Here is a 21588-nt window from a genome sequence, read left to right on the forward strand (position 1 = left end):
TAATAAGAGTAAAAAAGTGTCGTACATACTTTTCTTCAACAATAATGAAATAAATGATTTTTTTTTAAATTTCATTCCTTGTTGAGACAAATTATTTTGAGAGTTTGTCCACGACAATTGCTACAATTGCTGTCAATAAAGGATGATAATAAATAATTCAAAATATATGGTTACAATATATATTAATATAATGATATAGTAAAAATTAACTTACAAATTTCTTTAGAAGTTTTCATGCATTGATAAAATTTTGATGTGTAAACTTGTTCAATTGGAGCTAGTAGGATGTTAACATTGTCAATTATTTGGAAAATGATCCTACCGTTTTAGAGTTCATGTGTAATTGTATTTATGATCAACAACTTTGTAGTTAGGCCGCGCAAGTCTGACAATAATGTAAGAACAATTTTGTCTGATAAAAGAATAATAGTATAATATTTATAAAGTAATGTACAATTGTATCATTATAAAAAAAAAATACAAAAGATATTAATACCATAATGGCCTAAATCATTCCAATAATGCAAAAGCATAATTGAAATATTAAGTTTTGTTCTAAATAATCAGAAGAAGATTAATTTAAAAAAAAAAAAAAAAAAAAAACTTAACCTAAATTTCTTTTTTTTTAAATAAAAAATTCAAGAAAATCAAATGATTTTAAAGTAATTCCTAATTTATAATCTTTGAATGCTATGTATTTAGACGAGCTAATTATTTGACCAAATTTTATGTTAAATTTTATATTATATATATTTTTTAATACATTTTAACATATTCATAATATATGTTTAACAATTATGCCAACTATACTTGGGATGAGGTTCGAACCTAAGACTTTATATAAATTAAGAGTATGTTAAGAATAATAAATAGTTAACGGAATATTCCGTTACTAAAGTTTAAACTAACGGACTTTAGGGTTATTTAAGGGAAGAAAATAATATAATAGAGGGTAAATAAGGAAAATCATTAAAAGATACTAAAATCAAAATAATATTAATCATTCATTTTAAGAAACAATTAGTACAGACATTTTTTTTGTTCCAATTAAGGGCTTAACATTATTCGCTGTTATTAGATTTGTAGGTTGTAGATAAAAAGTTATGAATGTTCCCCTTTGGGAAGTTGTGTCTCCACTTGTAAACAATTGCCATTATTAAATCAGAAATTGCTCAGTTCTCACTCATCATAGATTTTTTTTTTTTAAATACAAAATACAAAAAAGACCCAGCCTATCCCTTTTATACTGCACCCTTAATATTTAGAAGTTAAAACCAATAATTACAATAAAAAAATACCAAAAAGGGAACAAGAAAACCTATTAGGTGTATACACAAACACTTACCAAAGGTGAACTACGCATTCTTTTTAGTATTCCAGTCAGAAATTCTCGAACCAATCAATCCCTTGGAGGCTTAAAAAGTACCCAAGGGACAGACTGGTATATCTAATCGTCTCTGCACTGGTTTAACTCACTGGTTCAGTAAACAGTATTTGGGAGAAGAAGATTATTCTGTGGCACTATCAAACGAATCATCACTGTGGTCATCGCCAAAACTGCACATTCTATCCTTCTCTTCCTCCCACTTAACCACTTCCCGCACATACCTGAATGATTCATCCACTGAAGCCTCTTCGCGAGCTCTACTTGGCCAGACGAATAGCTTTCGTCCGGTGATAGATGAGTACCACTCCTTGAACTTAAGAGCTACGTAGTGATATGCTTGATTCGCTACAGACTGATTGTGGCGCCGAGTTTTCAGTGGTCTGAAGTCGTTAAACCACTCGCAGGTTGTTAGGGGAACTTTGCTAATTTTGTCCTCAAAGAGGTCGTACTTGTTCAGAATTAGCACGAAAGTGGTGTTCTTAAAACAACTGTGTCGGACTAAGCTCTCGAACAAATCCCTGCTTACCAACATTTTATTTTGCGGTGGACCCTGGGCAAGGGACCAAGTCTGGTCATAGTCACTTAACGCAGCACAGAAGACTACTGCTGTTACATCTTCAAACATTTCCATCCATTTGCCAAAATCATGGGGACCCTTGGAACTAACACGAATCAGCTGGTACCTGTAAGATTGGCCATTGCTTAAAAACAGTTTGAAAATGCTCGAGCAATAACACGATGTTACTCATCACAAATTCACAACCAGTAGAGCAGCTAACAAAGCGTCTTACCTGGTTAGTGGAGATTGGCTTTCGGCATCATCAATATATATATCTGATTTAGCACTGTGATCATCAAATGACAACTCAACGAAGGCAAGTCCATTGCTAGGGGTCACGCCTTCAGCATATAGAATATCCTTTTCGGAAGGCTCATACTCATTACTTGAAATTGCAATGGCCTGTTGGAGGTAGTCATCAAATCACCTTTAGGACTTGGAATAGAGACAGGATACTATAGCTAAATACTACAGCAATCAGTGAGTGACTAACATGAATGTAACATTAGCAGCAGTATCCACCTGACTGGATAACCCAAAGAGAGAACCATATGAATAAACTAACTAAAAACACCCAGGGGCCAGGACGAACTTATTAAAGAAAAACAAAAGTGCAGCAGACACCACAAGTAAGAAAAATATGACATCTGAATTGAGGCCATCTTTGGACAACTGTGAAATAAAATAGTTAGTTGAGAAATAATGTAATAAAAATGTTAAATTTGTAAAATCACTAACTCCTCATGGTAAGTGAGAATTCTTTAAAAAAAACCATAAAAAGCGTCAAACTAATCCACTGTACTAGTTGAATTAGTGCAATTAAGCCATGAACTAAAAACATGTGCAATAACACACCTTCAAACAAGCAAAAAAATGTGCAATTTGCATTTTTACAAGTTACCATCAGGTAATGATTGCTTAGTTGGATGCTTATGCGGAAATTTTTGTTAGCTGACTGAAAAAAAAAAAAAAAAAAAAAAAAAAAAAAGATGAGGCAGCCATCCTCTGTCACATAAGGAATGAAGAGGCAGCCGCCAACCATTTTTTTGTTTTTTTGTTTTTACTTTTTTTATAATTATCCAGCTAAGCTCCTCCAAATGCTATGTGGCATGCTAAATAGAGAACTTACCAGAAAAATTGTAAGTAAACCTTTATAGATGCAAATTGCACCTTTTTTGCTTGTTTAATGGTGTAATTGCATATGTTTTTAGTTCAATGACAAGTCCAGTGGCATATTTAACAATTTTTCATTAAAACTCTTCATACCACCTTAAGAGAGGAGGATTTGAAGATGTGTTTATTCATAGGGCTCTCAGTAAGGTTCCTATGTATTCGTGGGTCATTATTTGTACACACAATAAAATGCCAGTCTCCACGCAAATTACAAATAAAATTAATATTTAATAATTAAAATATTAGGGGGAAAACATGATTGTATTCAGTAAGGCTATCATTATATAACCAACAAAACTTCTGGGCACTACACACTGCAGCACTCCCCCAACTACTCTCCCTCCCAAGTCCCATCTGGCAATGGAAGAGCATGGTAAAGTATACAGTAGATAAATGAAGACATCCCATGGTTAGCTTCATTCAGGTACACAGATGTCCAATTTTCATAATAATAAAGACTAAAATTGATCATACCTGGTCCAAAAAATATTTAGCAGTATCAGGAATAAAATGCATTTCATTTCCTCTCTTATAAGTTTCCTGAATGGCAGGATCTTTCCATATCTCATATACTAGGGGAGCATATTCACGGGTTGCAGCAGGGAAATATGCATTCAAATCTCCAGAAGCCATGATACCCAACAGCCAGTCAGAAAACTGCTTCAGTCTTTGATTGAGAGAATATATACATTGCTTACTCTCATCAGTTTTCATTTCACCTGAATTAGTACTTGGACTGTCAACTATGATGCAAATCAGCAACCACAAACAAATATTATATATGACAAAAGGAACCTGGGGAGGGGGAGCAAAGAAACTATTTCAGACATCTCAGCAAATCTAGAATAAACCTACTGCATTTTTTCATTAGTTTGAAAAGCCACTATATGCAAAAGGCAATGTAGAGAAACCATTCTAGCCAAATGCACTAAAGAATTGCAAGCAATCTAGCATAGCACCCTTCGAAAGCTCTTTGCTTAATTAAAAAAATAAATAAATAAATAAAACTATCTTCATATGAAAGACAAGTAACACCCAACCAAGCGGTAGAGCCTTCCAACGTCTGTGTCAAGAAAATGCAACACAAGATGAAAGATCTAGAAACTGTAATGAGACATTAAAAACCTGGAGAATGATTTTCCACTTGTAATGTAGAGGTGTTCTCCATTAAGGTTTCCTCTTCAAAGCGCTCTCGTTCCTCGAGTAAGATGCTGAGGTATCTATACATGTTACTTTGAATCATGAGCTTTATATTCTGTACCTCATCAGCAGTGTACTCATTTCCATACATAAACTTCATCTGTGCTCCATTAAAAACAATTGAAATCAAATTCATTAACAATCTAGAACAGGGTAAAATTCAGACTAAAAATGAAATCAGGATAAATAAATGTTTAAAGAAAATACAGAAAAAATGACATTTACCAAGAAAGGAAGGTAAGACATTCAAACTTCTAAACTGTGGATCATATCTTCCTTTTCATTAAAAATATCACCAATGGGAATTTAAACCAGTAAAAATTATCAGATCATTTCATCAAGAAAATAGGACCTACATTCTTAGTTTTCACTTATCACAAAACATATGTTACAACAGAAGGAATTCTTTATTCATGTGTACACTACACCCCTATTTATGTAGGGTAACATTCAACACTCCCCCTAAAGTTAGAACATAGATATAGATTATGCCCTAAAATAAACACAAATAAAATCAGCCTATTTCTATTAACCCATTTTGTCAATAGATCTACTAATTGATATCTAATCCATACATACCAAGTAGAAATTAATCCCCAGTTCCCAAATGAATCTTTTCACATATGAAATGACAATCCACCACAATATGTTTTGTTCATTCGTGAAAAACTAGATTGTTCGAAATATGAAAAACTGCCTAATTGTAGCACCATAGGCTCAGTGGTAGACGTGTCTTCATGCCAGGCTCTTTCAGTATGTGATCTATCCATACCAGTTCACATATTTTTTGGGTTGTCACACAATATTTGGATCCTGTACTTGACCATGCAACCACACTCTGCTTCTTGCTCTTTCATGCGAACAACTTTCCTGCAACAAATGTACAATGCCCCATAATCAATCTCATCATTCGGTGAACCAGCACAGTCAGCATCCCAGAATGCTTCAATACCTCAATACTTCAATGTGCATCATTTGTATACAAGATCCTTTCCCTTGTGCATTCTTTACAAATTTAACAATTCAAACCGCTACTTTCCATGCCGGTACTGCAGTAGCAATGTATAGTTGAGTGATAGTGAGATAGTTAAGCTTCCTAACCAAACTTCTGTACCTTTCTAGATCCTCAAATAGCTTACCCTCACTTGCTATCAATTTGACACTATGCTTCATAGGAGTATCATGAGGTTTTGATTCAAGAAATTAGGTATTCTTGAGCATATCCAGCACATATTTCCTTTGTGAGAGAACTACACCTTTTCTGGAATAAGCAACCTCAATCGCCAGAGATTCGTAAGTTTTCACTCATGTAAGACTATAAGAGGTGGAAGGACTAGAGAAATATTCTGAAATGTTGTCACTCCATAGTGTTCGAATTAATGAATGAAACTGGGTTTTGATTCAGCACAAAAGAAATCAAATAACTCACTTCTGGATTTAATTAAATATAACCAAGTGCACCTGGAATAGTCATCTTACACAAAGAAAAGAGTAAATACTCAAAATGGTCCCTCGACTATAGCTAAATTCACAAATTGGTCCTCGACTTTTAATTTCAACCAATTAAGTCCTTAACTTTGCAATTTTAACACAATTTGGTCCTTTGTCTATTTGACCGTTTGTTGACTGCACTTTTTTAGGATATATATGTAATTTCATGGTCCACCGTTGGTTTTTTAAGGTTCCGGTTGCATTTCTAGACCGCACTGTTACATTTGAATCCACTGTCGACGTTGCACCCCATGCCGGAGAGATTATAGCTTTTGATAGATAGATCGCCGAAGTCCCTGGAGTGGCTCTTCGAGAAAGCCGTGACTCTAAGCGATGTAGACAAGCTGAACCGGCTCGGGTTCCCCAAGCAGCAAGAAAAGAAGCACTTCCCCCCCTCCGAAACGGCGTTGTCACTTCCAAGAGCGTTCTCTAAGCTGAACCGGCTCGTGATCCCCAAGCAGCAAGCGGAGAAGCACTTCCCCCTCCGAAACAACGATGTTACCTCCAAGAGCGTCTCTTGAGCTTTGCACGTGAAACTACATATATATCCTCAAAGATCGCGGTCAACAAACGGTCAAATAGATGGAGGACCAAATCGTGTCAAAATTACAAAGTTAAGGACTTAATTGGTTGAAATTGAAAGTCGAGGACTAATTTGTGAATTTAGCTATAGTCGAGGGACCATTTTGGGTATTTACTCCAAAGAAAACAAAGAATCTGAAGCCAATTTTGGATGATGCACAACACAGGCCCAAAACAATAGTATGAACCAATTCAAACATAGAGTCTACCTGTTTATAACCCTAGAAAAATAGGGCAAAGGTCAGTGTATTGCAAACTCACATGACTCACATCGTAAACTAGATAATAGCTCTAAACTAGAACATAACTTCTTTAGGGGGCGTTTGGTTCACAAAATTTTAGATTACCTTAGGGAATGTTAAATTGCTGGGAATGTTAAATTAATGTTAGATTCACGTGTTTGGTTAAAACTGAGGTATGTAATATAAACATGTTTGGTTTAGCGATTATCTTTTATGTTTTAATGTTTTTTTGGTACATTAATACCTTTTAACATATGTTTATGTATTTTATAACTTCAAAATTGAAATTGAAATAAATAAATAAGGCAATTGTAACATATATAAGTACATGATTAAAAAATAATTAACTAAGAGCTTGAACTTGAGAAACAAAATTACTTTATAAGCTAACATGACATATAAGAAATAAAATAATATATATTATTACAAAAATACTCAAATATGATATGTATAATAACACAACATAAAATATATATTTCATAATAATTATAATTAAATGGCAAAAGTAGTAAATATGCATGGGAATCTCATAATACCTAAGAGATGTGAGGGAATCACATTCCCTTCAACATCCTATGTGGAGGGCATGTTGCATTCCTAAGGGAAAGTTATATCCCATGGGAAAGTAAGATAACTTAACCAAACATTGGAATGTGACATTTCAAAGCTCACATCCCCTTGGTTATGTTATATAACTTGAACCAAACATCCCCTTAAAGTAGGTAAAGATGGATGCCTGTACTAACAATGTAATTGTCTAATTGAAATGGCGGCACACTACTTAAATTGGTTACTGCAAGAGCAATTGTCTCATTTAATACATATAACCCAGCAGATTCTCTTCTCTTAGGAATAGTATTTCCTATCAAACGATCTTGAAATGAAAAATAGTTAGGAAAGAAAGAAACAGTGCAATTACAGCTTGGGTAATTTGACCAACAAACAGAAGGTTAAAAAGGAAATTGCATAAATATATTAATATAAAATGGATGATAGAGGCAAGGATGGGGTTAGTGGTTCTACCTTCACCCAAAACATAGGTTTTCGACCCATGGGTAAGGACCTAGGGTAATAGTAGTGCCATCTATTACCATGGGGTGACAGGTGGACAAAATATCTAAATTTTATATATGATTATTGGCACCTAAATTAATAATCCACTTATCCACTGTCAAGAAGATGAAGAGACCCATGCTGTGAGGCTACCTATTTGAACAAATGTTGCAAAAGAAGAAGACGACGGTTATGAAGACCGTCCATTTGGTTGAAGATAGCAAATTCATCTTCAATCAACACTGTTGGATGTAACCTCGGGTATTGTCATGTGAATGATTTAGTGCACTAATTTTGAGAGTGCCTCAATTCTTCACAATTGAAGCATACCCTTGGTCACCCGTGATCTCCTTTAAGACCATCATGATATATTGATATCTACTACTATCTACCATTTTTAAAAAATTTAATCAACAAATACAAAAAAAAAAAAAAAAAAGGTGGGCATTCGTTCTAGTCTTATTCCCTTGTTAAAATGGGGAATACCAACCAATAGTATTGCTTATCTAAAGTAGACAATTTGTGCATTAAATCCAACAAAAATCAATGTCTCTTCGGCAACCATGGGTTTAGGGGTTTCGCCTATACTAGTTCAACACCATGGGTCAAAAGCACCATGATAATGCTATTATTTTTTACCCCCTAACTTCAAGTACCAAAGCAGGCACCAAGCCTTGTCACCACCGTCACCTATAATGCCAACACTCAGTATCACACAACCTAAAGCAAACATCAAACTCTGTTCACTGTTGAGAACACTATTGAAGTAGATGCTCACAGCACAACTGCACAAGCCTTCATCATCACTGACCTAACTCATCTTTTCAGCTTCTAACCTCCACTAGATGGCCTTTGCCACTGCTGACCAAGGCTTCTACTCTCTTCCTTGCCGTAGCACTCTCCCTTGCATTGCATTTGCATAACAGCTTGCCTCCTCTTCTTCTCCTTCTTCTTCTTCTTCTTTTGTGTTGGTATCCTTCTCCTAAGGGTTTCTAAACAAATTTTCTAGAATTCTGATTCCATGTTACAACAAGAAGAAACTTTTTAAACTATTCATGTGTAAAGCATGCATACACTACGTCACTACCCCTATTTATGCATACATAATGGTATAGGTGCCCCTAGCCCATCACTAAGACACTAAAAGTCTAGTGTTACACTCAACAACATACAAGTTGGTCTTATATTTTCAATATTTATTTTACCAAATCGAAAGGACACATAATTTTCAAGACTATAAATGGAATTTAATAGGGTAAATGGATATGCAAATCTAAACCTTAGCACAGGTTGATAATTATAGCCAGTGTTTTCAATTTTGGCAATTTCACCCCAAAATTGGTTAAAATTTGTTTCTACCCAACTTATATGACAAGAGCCAAAGTTGGATTTGCAAAGAAAGGTTGTGGTGAGACATTAACCAAATTATACTGCATACTGTCTAGCGTAGTAGCGTATTCAATTTTCAAATATGGAAAATAGATGGATCTGCCAAATTTTCACCTCCTTTGCTTGCATATCATGTTTTCTTTACCTAAGACATCATTGTATTATGTACTGACTAGTGACTACTACTGATAATATGTTACTATCTGTTTCCTCACACAGAAAGGTTAAGCAAATTAGATGTATATTTTTCCCTTTTTCCCCGTCTTATAGGGTTAAAATAAGTTATATGTTTCTGGCTTTTATTGATAACAACACAGTGGAGCACACAAGATTTTCAAAATGTATGCCAATTGCCAGCTATGACACCATATGACCAGGGTAGAAATCAATATTGACCAAAATTAAGCATTGGCTAAAATTGCAAAGAAATTTCAAAACTTGGGGTGAAATTTGTAAGATTTTCCCTAATAATATATATTATATATTATATATTATATATTAGGGCCTTAATTAAGTGGCAAGTTGACTAGGCTTATTAAGTAGTCTGGTTGGACTGAATAACTAGGAGTTGTTGTTCAACCAGACTCTGTGCCTAATATAAACCTGGATTGATGGGATACAAGATTATTGATTAGATAGCACATTCAGTTACAGTACTCATACTGCTCAGAAAACACCAATACACCATCTAGGGTTCTGAGTCAAGTATGATGCAAAATTAAAAGCATTGGCTACATTCATCAATCCATGCAAAGGTTTGGATTAGGTTCAGCACTAATCCAATTAAATATTTTATTATTTTTATCAAATTATTACATAAGAAAGAGTACATATTTCTTTGAATAAAAATGGAATAAGGTAAGAAAGCACATTTCTACTTTTCAGCCACAGATAGAGAGATGGTGTCAAGCATCATAATAACAATTAACACAGGAACAAAATAGTAATGTAACACTTCGAGCACAAAATCTAAGGTTTGAAAATCCCATGGTTAAGAGAATCAATTTTTTTATAAAACGCATTGTTAATGCAGCAAGAAAGATCCACAATCAAAATATTTAAGTACATACTGAACTGCACATCCAAAAACTATTAAATAAAGAATGTAAGAAACCATACTTGCTTGAAAATAGTGCTTGTCCCAGATCCCTCCAACCCAAATAGCAAAAGTTTCTGAAATCTGCTATGCTCCGAAATCCCAGGCACAGACCTACCTGAAAAAGTAGTTGCGTCCTCTTTTGGCCCTTGAGTATTTCCAGGGGGAACAGGCAATGAAAATAATGAACATAGGAAACGAGTGAATGCCTGCCTAACAGAAAACCCAACTGCAACTAATCACATATCAATATAACCATCCAAAGTACTTAAGAGTTGAGCTCAAAAACATAATTATATTAGAAAGGGTTACAGGAGAACCTTCTCCCATATGTTTCCTCTAATGTTATTTTGACCTTCTTCCTCATAGGAACCATCATCATATAGCCAAAAGTGAGTATTCCTGGGGCAATCTACCTTGGCTAACTGGAAAAAGAAGATGAGAGAGAAATAAAACAAAACAAAAAAAAAATTAAAATAAAATAAAAATAAATAAATAAATAAAAAGAGAAGATGGTAAGCTCAAGCCAGAATTGAATCACAATTCACAAATATGCAAAATATCACCTTTTTCCACATTTTTGTTAAACAATGCAATGCACAATGCATGAGTGGCAGAGACCAGTGGTAGTTCAGTGTTAAATTTACATTGAATGGTGGGGAAGCCAAGGAAAACTCATGCATAGATGTAATGTGTTCTCAGTAATCAGTATAAATGGAAAACTTAACAAATATGAGGAGCTCAAATTCACATGCATAAGCTGTAAGATTGCATGAACCATGGATGCATGGGGAAATGCTACAAGAACTCCAGTGGAGGACACAATTTCATGGGTAAAATTTGAACATTGAAATGCAGGAAGGTCATATATCAGTGCAAATGATCTTGTTTTTCTAAGTATAAATACACAGAAATTGGTAAATAAGAACAATATATCCAGACCTTTTAATCTAGGGAATGAAATTAAAGAATTTTAAAACAATAGGAATAAACTGATCCTCATTTATACTTGCTTTTAAACTTATATTCTAAGTTCAGAAATGCAATTTTAGACAAATGGAAAGTACTAACAAATCCCATTAGTAGAAAGTCCAATTCCACGAAATCTTTCATCAACTTCCATGCGGAAGTTTCATAGCTGTTGCATCTAAAAACACATAATCAAATAGTAAGATGATGGACATAGGCACCAGGAAGTCCAATACAGTACCTTCAGTACTCTGAGTTCAACTTTTGTAATTTCACGGCCATTGATGTAAACTTTTGTGTTTCCACTACTTGCATCCAGCTGAAGCTTTCCGCCTACATTTAGTTTTGAACTTATAAAACTATCTGGCTTCTCACCCTCCTGTCACCCAAAAGAGTCACAGTGATCACATAAGTGTTCAACACTATAAGAAACACTTTATTACATTTCAGCAGTTCTGAAGCAAAATTAGTTTTTTGTATACAAAAATTTAAAATTCAATTATAATCACCTTCCCCCATAATCCAGAATCCTTGTCATACCAATACCTCCCGGGCCTCAATTTCCCAGGTGGTATTACACATCCAAGCAATTCAGCCAATTCCTCCTCCCTCAACTGCCTTCCATTTACCCAGACCTGCTCAGGCCGAATTTGATTAGCAGAACATTCCATTTCCGCCCTCATTATCTGCTTGACTTCCAATGGACTGCACACTTTTGCCAACATACGAGATGGCTTTCCCAATTTCTCCCTATTAGCCTCGTTAATTGGCAAGCCAATGCACCCCAAGCATTTCCTCCCCTCTGGCATCGACCCCATCGCCTTGAGCAGACAGTTCTTACAGTATCCTGCATCACACACAATGCACACCTCTTTCTCCCTTAGCCTATTCTTCTTCCCACACCTACTACAAACCGTTGCCCTAAACCTAAACCTTGATTCACCATTCAGCTCTCCACTCTTTTCCACTCGACTTGCCTGTTCGTCAACTTCACCTGGCAGCGGCGAGCTTCCCTTACTTCCATCTCCATCACCGTCGTTGTAATCATCGTCCCTTCCAGCTTCAGGAGTCACGGGATTTACACAATCACCTTCGGAATCCGGTACGAAATTGGATTGATCATTGGCTTGTTTAGCCTCGGAGTCCGAACTACAGCTGAATTGATGCTTGGAAGCCGGAGACGAGCTTCCGCTGCTGCTTTTCTTCTGACGCAATGGATACCTGGAGAGAACCGAGGGACTTTTCCGGAACTTCGGAGGTTTGGCAGTTGGGAGAGTCAGAGGTTTGACCCTGGGAACATCCTCGAAGCAATCCGTACCGCCATCGTACTCGACGGCGATCGAGTAGTCGAGGTGCTCCTCGTCCGGCAACGGTGCGCCGGGAGGCAGCATCCTCCGTAGAAGATCTTCCCAAGCAGTCGACTCCGGCTCAGGCTCCGGCTCCGGCTCCGGCTCCGACTCCGAACCGGTCATCTTATCGATCGCCGATCAGAAACCAGAGAAATCAAAAGAGACTAATTGGAGATGAGACGACAGATTGCGCAGCATAAGAGAGCGTTTAAAATGGAGTTCCGTGTCGGTTTCGTCGGTTATACTTTCGGTAACTGAAGTTTCAGGAGAGAGAGAGAGAGAGAGTTGGGGTGGAATGCTGGAAAGTAGTTGGTGGATTAGTAGAAGCAAAGGAGAGTCAATGAGCCGACGAGCGAGAGCCGGTGGGTGCTTCGTTGAAGGGCCGAAGAATTTTTAAATTAGGATCCGAGGTGAGTGCGCAGGCTGCCGGCTAGTTTTAATGATCGAAAGAGAAAGGTGGATAAGTACTTTTCAATTATGTTTTTTTTCTTTCAAGTGTCAAGTAGGTTACTGAACTTTTATACATCGTGTAATTGAATTATCAAATTAAAAAAAAATGATAATTGAATCATTAAAAATTTAAAAATTGTGTGATACGATTAATTCCCGATTGTATGGGGTAGTATATACCGTATTGAGTATAAAGTATTTGGAGCTCGGGGTCCTTTGACGGTGGGTTGGGAGGCTCCAGTCCAATGAAGTGTTAAAAGTCCTTTTCAATAGTAATATATGCGATACTTATAGGGGGAAGGAGGGGACACATCTCGGGCCTCCGGCACGGAAAGCACGTGGCGGGCAAGGGCCTCCGGCAAAGAGAGCATGTGGTGAGTGGTTGCAGTATATTTTCAAATAAATAAAATCTGAGTAACGAGTTATTGATCCACAGGGAAGTGGTTGTATCAACCACTAGCTACTAATCTATTCTTTTGAAGCTAATCCTAATGAAAGACATGGATGATTGATTTAAAAATAAAACTAATGTAAATGCAAGATTCAGGTTTTGAAATCAATAGAGAGAATATGAGATTCTTGGAATTCAAGTATTTAATCACCTAGTGTCAATCCTAAGAACAATATTAAAAACCGGGTTTAACAAGTGTGAGGATGCAAGGTGGTATAGAGCTACTCCCGTGGTCCCTAACACTAATGAATATCCCCTCCCGTGATATAAACACCCAATAAAACGAGAACAAGCATCATAATAAATTCCTAATTACTACCAGCTCCCGATGTGCAATAATCAAGAATTAAACTACCTAACAGAATTACTGTTTTCCAAGGTGCAACAATTAGATGCAATTGTGTATGCCCTAAGTTATGTCCAACTTCCGTTGTGACACAAACAAAGCTATGAAGCAAGTAATTCGGACCCTAAACTACTAGCAACAACAATAAGAAATACAATTGCAACACAAGCTTAAAACCCAAATAATAATATATTAAAGAATTTGAGAGCATAGGTTCATAAACACTTTTACCCAAAAATCTCTAAAGGAATTTAGGCAAGCATGGCTAAATTATACATAGTAAATATAATAAAGGAATGACAAATCATCATATAAATATTTTTATGAGTAAATTTCAATTCTGGTCAAATGACTATTGGGGTCTTGTTAATTGCAATACATGACTTTTAAAACTGTTAATTTAGTACTGGGAGACAACGCCACTGTATTGCTTGTGTTCCATCCATTGGCAACCGGCAAGCAGCTCATCTAATAGCTTGTCGTCGAGGCACTCAAAGTCGATCACTTCTTTCGTCGTTTCTTTTTTAATAAAGCCCTTACCCAACGGCAGCGGCGTTACCTACGAACACGAACCATTCATCGACAAATACTCTCCGGGAAAGTTGAGAACCATGAACTTGCCCCTCATTCTATAGGCAACTCTATCATAAGCTCCTGCCGCCTTCTTCGCCGTGTCATACGTTCCCAGTCACATGCAGACGTCGTTCCGGTTAGAGTCCTGTATCTCCACCCCGTACTTCCCCATGGCCGCTTCCTTACGCCACGGTATTTTGCATCATCGCTGTTTTTCCGGGGCTTCCTCCACTTTGTCACTTTTCCTTTTTCGACCAGACATATTGCCCCTTAGATTAAAGATTAATTGGCTAATTAAATTTTTCCAGTGAGATTTGGCTAGAGTGACCAAAATTATTAAATTTACAATTTTAAAAGTCGTAAATTATAATTAACAATACCTCAATTGTCATATGACCAAAATTGAAATTTACTCTATTTTTATTTTAATAACGAGTTAATATTCGATTTGATCACTTGACTAATAGGATTTCACCACTTTGATCATCGACTTTCAAACTTGCTCAATTTCATCCTCAACTATGCAATTATTAACTAAAATAGTCCTAATCATGATTATTTTGGTTTGAACAAAAGGTAACAATTACATAATTGGTAATGAAATTGAGCAAATTTGGAAGTCGAAGACCAAAATAGTGAAGTCCTAATAGTCGATAAACCAAATTAGATATTAACACTTTTAATAAACCTACAATATTACTATAATGAACTTACAATATTATAGTAATGAATCATGATTCATGATGCAAAATAGACCATGCTCCATGATATTACTTGCTGGTAAAAGGATTACATATTTAGTACACTCCATTGCTTCAATGACTCTTGGGCTGGGATTTTGGGATCTTAATGGCATGTTTGGTTCATGGAATAGGTCGGGAATGGAATAACATTCCTTGGAATAGACCTATTCCATCGTTTGGTTGGATCATTTTGTCATGGGAATAGCATGCCTAGGAATGGGCTATTACCTTCACAAGGGGAATAGCCATTCCTAAGGGGGGGGCTTGGTATTAGCTATTCCCATGCCCTTGGGAATAGCTTTTATATCAAAAATATCAAAAATACCCTTTGCACATTATATAATATTTATATTTATTTAATAAATATAATGTATTATATAAATGTATATATTTAATTAATTATAATTTTTATCCATCAATCTATCAATAAATATATATATATATATATATATATATATATATTTAAATAAATTATGTGTGTGTGTGTGTATATAACAACAACAGAATACAATTCCTATTCTATTCCTTACCTATTCCATTCCATGTGGAATAGCATTCCTATTCCCTCCAAATTCATTCCGTGAACCAAACGCGCTGTAAGATTAATATCAGGGTGTGTTTGGAAACTTGAAAAATGAGTTATGGAAATCATTTTTCAAGTTTCTATTATTTGGATGTGCCTGGAAAATTAAGTCAACGGAAATCATTTTCCGTTGACTTTGGAAAATAGGTTTGTTTGAGAGGAAAATGACTTCCCCTTTTTTTTGGGGGAAGTCATTTTCCAACTTTTACACCACACCACCACCGCTACCACCACCAACACCATACCACCGCAACCACTACAACCATCAACACCATACCATCACCACCACCACCACTGCCACCACCACCACCACCATACCACCACAACCATCATCGCCGCCACCACCACCATACCACCGCCACCACACCACCACCACCACCGTCGCCGCCACCATACCACCGCCGCCGCCACCACCATACCACCGCAACCACCGTCGCCGCCACCACCACCATCACACCACCATCACACCACCGCCGCCGCCACCACCACCACCATACCACCGCCACCACACCACCACTGCCACCACCGTCATACCACCACCAGTTATTATTATTATTATTATTATTATTATTATTATTATTATTATTATTATTATTATTATATAACAAATAACACCACTACCACTACACCACCACCACCATAATATTTTTGATATATTATTAGTTATTTTTTTATTATATTTAAAATTATTATTATTTATTATACATGTTGTAATATTCTAAATAAAATAATTAAAATATTTAATTAAACTCATTTTTCAAAAAATGAACTAAACACACAAAAATAGTTTTCCAAAATGCAACCAAACATTGAAAAAGAAAATATTTTCCAGAAAATGACTCATTTTTCAGAAGTTATTTTCCTGCTTTTCAAACGGACCCTAACATAAAATGGGAAACCTAATATATCAAAAAAAAAAAAAAAAAAAAAAAAAAAGTAAAAGGCAGTGTCATTTTCGTAGTTTCTGCTAAGTAGGAGGTTTATTTTCTAGCCCCACGGTTTGAGAATCAGAAATACAACGTTACAACGTGCCACGTATGCCCTCTCAAACTCCATACATAAAAACAAGCTGAATATTATATTGCTTTTGAATGGTCCAGAAAAATGAGGATTTGTCAATGGTTATTGTTAGTACACATAATTTTAGAATCAGTGCAACCGATTCCTTTTGTTTTGTTTCAACAAAAATCAAGCCATTGGTATTGGAACCATGAGCATTTTAATCACAACTTAACCCAAATTTACGATCAAGCAAGAAGTGTTAACAGCAAAACATAAATTCATTACATATGACACAATTACTGACCTGTTTTAAGTACAAAATTTATATTCTTAAGGTACAAAATTTCATAATATAAGATACAAAAATTCACAACATAAAACACATACACATGCACCAAGGTTCCTAGTGCACTGTGAATCCGGCCTGATCTATAGTATAAGGATTGCTTTGAGCATTGTTCTTGAACGACAAAGAGCTAAATTCATACTATGCTACTTTTCACTTATTAGACCACATGTCTTTCCATCTCAGAAGTTGTCTAGATGTATAGGTACAAAAGTTATTCCAGTACAATTGCTCAAATAATAATTCCTTATGGAAAATGGCACTTTTTATCCCTGAGTTATATACTTATAGCATTTTTTTCCCCTCAATTATTTAGGTAAGCACATTAGCCCCTCAATTATTCTAAAAGTGGTGTTTTTTTCCCCTGATATATTAAATTGACATTTATAAGTAAACATTTTATTTATTTTACTACTCCAACAAATTATTGCGTATACGTAGGGATGACCACGGTTCGATTTGAATTGAACGGATACTAAAGCAATCGAATTAATAGTTTACGGTTATAATTCAGATCTAGAACCCAATATTTAAATGTCAATTTATTAAAATTATGTATCAAAAAAATTGAATCTTGAACCGTGAACCGGCGGTTCCGGATCTGATTCGTGGTTTTGAACCGTCTTTATTTTAAAATTTTATTTTTTATTTGAAAATAGTATAAATTCAACAATAAATGTATTTTATTTTTTCAGTTTGGAACATGAACTGTCCGTTCCGGTTCACGATTTTAATAAACTCTAAATATCGAATTTCGATTCTAAATTGTAATTGGAATATTTTGGTTTGGTTGCTATAGTGTTTGTTTAGTTTGAACCAAATTATGGTCATAATTTGTTGAAGAAAAAAATAAATTAAATATTTAGTTTAATGGTAAATATGTTCATTTAATATTTCAGGGGGGAAAACAGTCACTTCAATAATTTAGAGGAAAAAAATGCTATATGTATATAACTCAGGAGGAAAAAGTGTCATTTTCCCTTTTAAAGAAACATTTGAGAAGTAGAATTGATTGGAGTTTGATTTCGATTTTGAATTGGTGGTTCTCAATTTTGAGAATGGAGGAACTAGAACCGAAATCGAAACCTTGTAAGGATAATTTAGTTCATATTCTTCGATTATTATATATATTTTTATTTTTTAAATTCTAATTTGTATTTCAATTATTTATTTTTTAAAAAATTCTATAACAATTTGTACATCAATTATTTATAGGTTAGTTTAAATTGTCTCATTCAAGTTGAACTGTAATCATCAACCTATAAATTGTCTCATTCGAATTGAATTATAATCATTCGTATTGAGGGTTGTGAATTTTTTTATTTTTATTTAAATAAGTACTTCTTATCCAACCAAATAGTTGATGATGAATGAAATTGAAATTTCATAGAAAATAAATTATTCGGAAGATTAATTAAATTGTTTGGTCGATTAAAAAGAAATTACTGTGAATATTAATTTCATTATTTAGTTGGGTTTAGAATTGTAAGGAATAATGAGTATAAAAATCAATATATACCCTACACCACAATAACAACAATAAATAATAGATAAGGGCAAAATTATCTTATTAATTTTCTATGAAAAACAAAATATCAATAGTCAACTAAGAAAAACCTTTTTTGATGAAAAATATTTTTACATGAATCAAACAGAAAAAAATTTAATTTTTCTCAAATTTAAGGAAAAAAAAAAACTTCTGTATCCAACCAAACACCCTGACGGTAAATATGCTACCGGAAATATATTGTAAAGTAACGAATAAGAAAGTAACAATAGTTGTATTGCCTTAGTTTCAGTATGGAAAGTACAGTGTGTCCACCCCCTTGCTAGCTGAGGGGAGCTCTATTTATGCTAAGTCCTAACGTTAACAACATGAAGAGTCATAATTAGGGAGCTGAGGCTAACGGCAATAGCATGAAGAATCATGAATGAGGCGCTCAGCTTTAATTCTCTCCCTTCAATGCAATGAATGGCCATAATGTTTCCACCCGTTGGTGTTCTGCCCGTTGGAGTTCTGCCTGTTGGAATTCCACCCGATGTTGGTGTCGGGTCAGGTGCTGCTTATGATCCGGGTCGGGTGTCAGCACCATTATCCTGTCACCAGTCCCCCCAACTCCTGAGTCTACGGGTGTGTTTGAGTTGACTTGGGAGTAAGGCTGAATTTGCTTGATATCGTGCAGAATCCCGGTTGATCCCGAGTATGTGATTTTATTTTCCAAAACACATATGAATTTTTTTTTTATGCTGGCCGAGACGGGCTGCGGCTTAGGCTGGCCGAGGTGCGTGCCTCCGGCCGATCACGATCGAGGCGTCGCCTCGACCGATCGTGGCCGAGGCGTGCACCCCGGCCGATCGTTCGTGGCCGAGGCGTCGCCTCGACTGCTCGTGGCCGAGGCCTTTTTTTTTTTTTTTTGCGGCGTGGGCCGGCTTCGGGTTGGGGCGCCGCCTCAGCCTGGCTGAGGCGGGTGCCTCGCCCTGTGGTCGAGGCACTGCGCTTCGGCCACGGCCGAGGTGTGCGCCTCGGCCGGACGCCTCAGCCACTTGGCCGAGTCGTGCGCCCCGGCCATGTGGCTGAGGCGTCGCCTCGGCCACTTGGCCGAGGCGTGCGCCCCGCCCACTTGGCCGTGGCGTGCGGCCCGCCCACTTGGCCGAGGCGTGCACCCCGGCCGTGTGGCTGAGGCGTTGCCTCCGCCATTAGGGCGAGGCGTGCGCCTCGACCCCTTTATTTATTTTTTTGATCGAGGCGCTGCCCGGCCCCCCTTTTTTATTTTTATTATTTTTATTTTTTTATTTTATTTTATTTTTTTTGCGACGTGGGACGGCTTCGGGTTGGGGCGCTGCCTCAGCCTGGCTGAGGCGGGTGCCTCGCCCTGTGGCCGAGGCACTGCGCTTCGGCCACGGCCTAGGCGTGCGCCTTGGCCGGATGACTGAGGAGTCGCCTCAGCCACTTGGTCGAGGCGCGTGCCTCGGCCATTTGGCCGAGTCGTGCGCCCCGGCCATGTGGCTGAGGCGTGCGCCCCGGCCATGTGGCTGAGACGTCGCCTCGGCCACTTGGCTGAGGCGTGCGCCTCGACCCCTCTTTTTTTTTTTTTTGATCGAGGCGCCGCGCCTCGGCTTGTGGCCGAGGCGCTGCCCGCCCCCCCTTTTTTTTTATTGTTTTATTATTTATTTATTTATTTATTATTTTTTTTTGTTTGAGGCGCCGCGCCTCGGCTTGTGGCTGAGGCTGCGCTTCAACCATTTGGCCGAGGCGTTGCCTCGACCAGAAGGCCGAGACGTGCGCCTCTGCCTGTGGCTGAGGCGTTGCCCGACCTTTTTTTTTTTTTTTTTTTTTTTTTTTTTTTGTAAAGTGTAGTGACGGCTGTGGGTGATCGAAGGTGGTTTTGAAAACCTTTTTATTTGAGCGAAGTAACCTGGGCGGACCATGTTTACTAAATACTGTTTACAAGTCTGAACGGACCACGACTACAACGTATTACTGATAATATCTAATTAAATTTGCTGACTTCCGTACCCGATCGATCATCCTTGCAAATGGTGTGGACTTGTGGATTCTTTCCGCCAATCTTTTTGCATGCTTTTACGTAACAACTGCGGGCTGTTCACTGGTTTCCTCTGACGACCCCTATCCCATTCGGAGTAGGGAACTTCATACCCAAGTGTTCCACCGACACTATGGCCTTGAGGTCCTCCAGTGCCGGCCTCCCCAAAATGATGTTGTGCGCACAAGTGAGTCTTACCACGATGAATTCCATGTCAAGTTTGCGAATGTTAGGGCTCGTGCCTATCTCCACTGGTAAGGCCACCAACCCCTCCGTCTCCACTGAATCACCCGTAAATCCAGAGAGTGGGGTACGTACTTCTTTGAGCTGGTTCCTAGGTATCTCTAACTTGGTGAAGGCATCGTAATACATCACATTGACTGAGCTTCCCGTGTCGACTAAGATGCGGCGGACAATGACATCGTTGACGTCCATCTCAATCACCAGGGCGTCACGATGGGGTAGCGGGCCCTCTGGGAGGTCATCATCAGAGAAGGTGATGGCCTCCTGTCTCTGTTTCTTTTCTCTAGGAAGACTCACCACTTCTCCCACGTATATCTGTCGGCTCCACTTCTTTCTTTCTGCGGGCGTGTCACCCCCTGCGGGTCCATCATAGATAAAGTGTATGGTGTGCTTCTTTTGTCGTCTGTGCGCCACCTCGGTTTCTTTCTCGCTATCATTCTGCTCAGATATTTGGTCGTGGTCTCTTTTTTTTGGCGTTTGAGGTGGACGGCTCGGTGCCATTCTCATTCCTCCAGACATTTTTTGGTGGATTGTGTTGCGGCTGTTGCTGCTGCTTGGATCGCTTGACGAAATGTCGGAAGTAGCCCTGCTGGATGAGGTCTTCTATTTGTCTCTTCAAAACGTGACACTCATCTGTATCGTGTCCGGCATGCCTATGAAACCTGCAGTACTTTGTTTAGTCTGCCTTTGGGGAGACCTTCATGCACTCCTCGGGGAATTCTACCATTCCCATCTCCTCAGCTTGCTTTAGAATGACACTGACGGGATGGGTAAGAGGAGTTAAATTACGCAAGGGGACCAGGCGAGGTCGTTCGT

General features: G+C 37.5%; 1 protein-coding gene across 1 annotated transcript; it reads right to left on the reverse strand.

Annotated features, from left to right (window-relative positions):
- Positions 1-1205: 1205 nt before the first annotated feature.
- Positions 1206-12918, reverse strand: LOC109163108 (extra-large guanine nucleotide-binding protein 3-like). The gene is made up of 8 exons (XM_019311830.1): positions 11651-12918; positions 11383-11520; positions 10493-10597; positions 10196-10381; positions 4245-4419; positions 3594-3838; positions 2179-2348; positions 1206-2070 (listed from the first exon to the last, which is right to left on the reverse strand). The coding sequence occupies exons 1-8, from the start codon at positions 12611-12613 to the stop codon at positions 1509-1511; spliced, it is 2544 nt and encodes an 847-aa protein (XP_019167375.1). The 5' UTR covers positions 12614-12918; the 3' UTR covers positions 1206-1508.
- Positions 12919-21588: the final 8670 nt, after the last annotated feature.

The sequence above is a fragment of the Ipomoea nil genome, unplaced genomic scaffold (genome assembly GCF_001879475.1).
Source record: "Ipomoea nil cultivar Tokyo-kokei standard unplaced genomic scaffold, Asagao_1.1 scaffold2975, whole genome shotgun sequence".
NCBI classification, from domain to species: Eukaryota; Viridiplantae; Streptophyta; class Magnoliopsida; order Solanales; family Convolvulaceae; genus Ipomoea; species Ipomoea nil.

Coding starts and splice junctions, on each gene's coding strand:
- LOC109163108 (XM_019311830.1), bottom strand. CDS start 12,613: ATGACCGGTTCGGAGTCGGAGCCGGAGCCGGAGCCGGAGCCTGAGCCG. Junction 11,521..11,650: donor ATTCTGGATTATGGGGGAAG/GTGATTATAATT, acceptor TTTGGGTGACAG/GAGGGTGAGAAGCCAGATAG. Junction 10,382..10,492: donor GAGGAAACATATGGGAGAAG/GTTCTCCTGTAA, acceptor TCTGTTAGGCAG/GCATTCACTCGTTTCCTATG.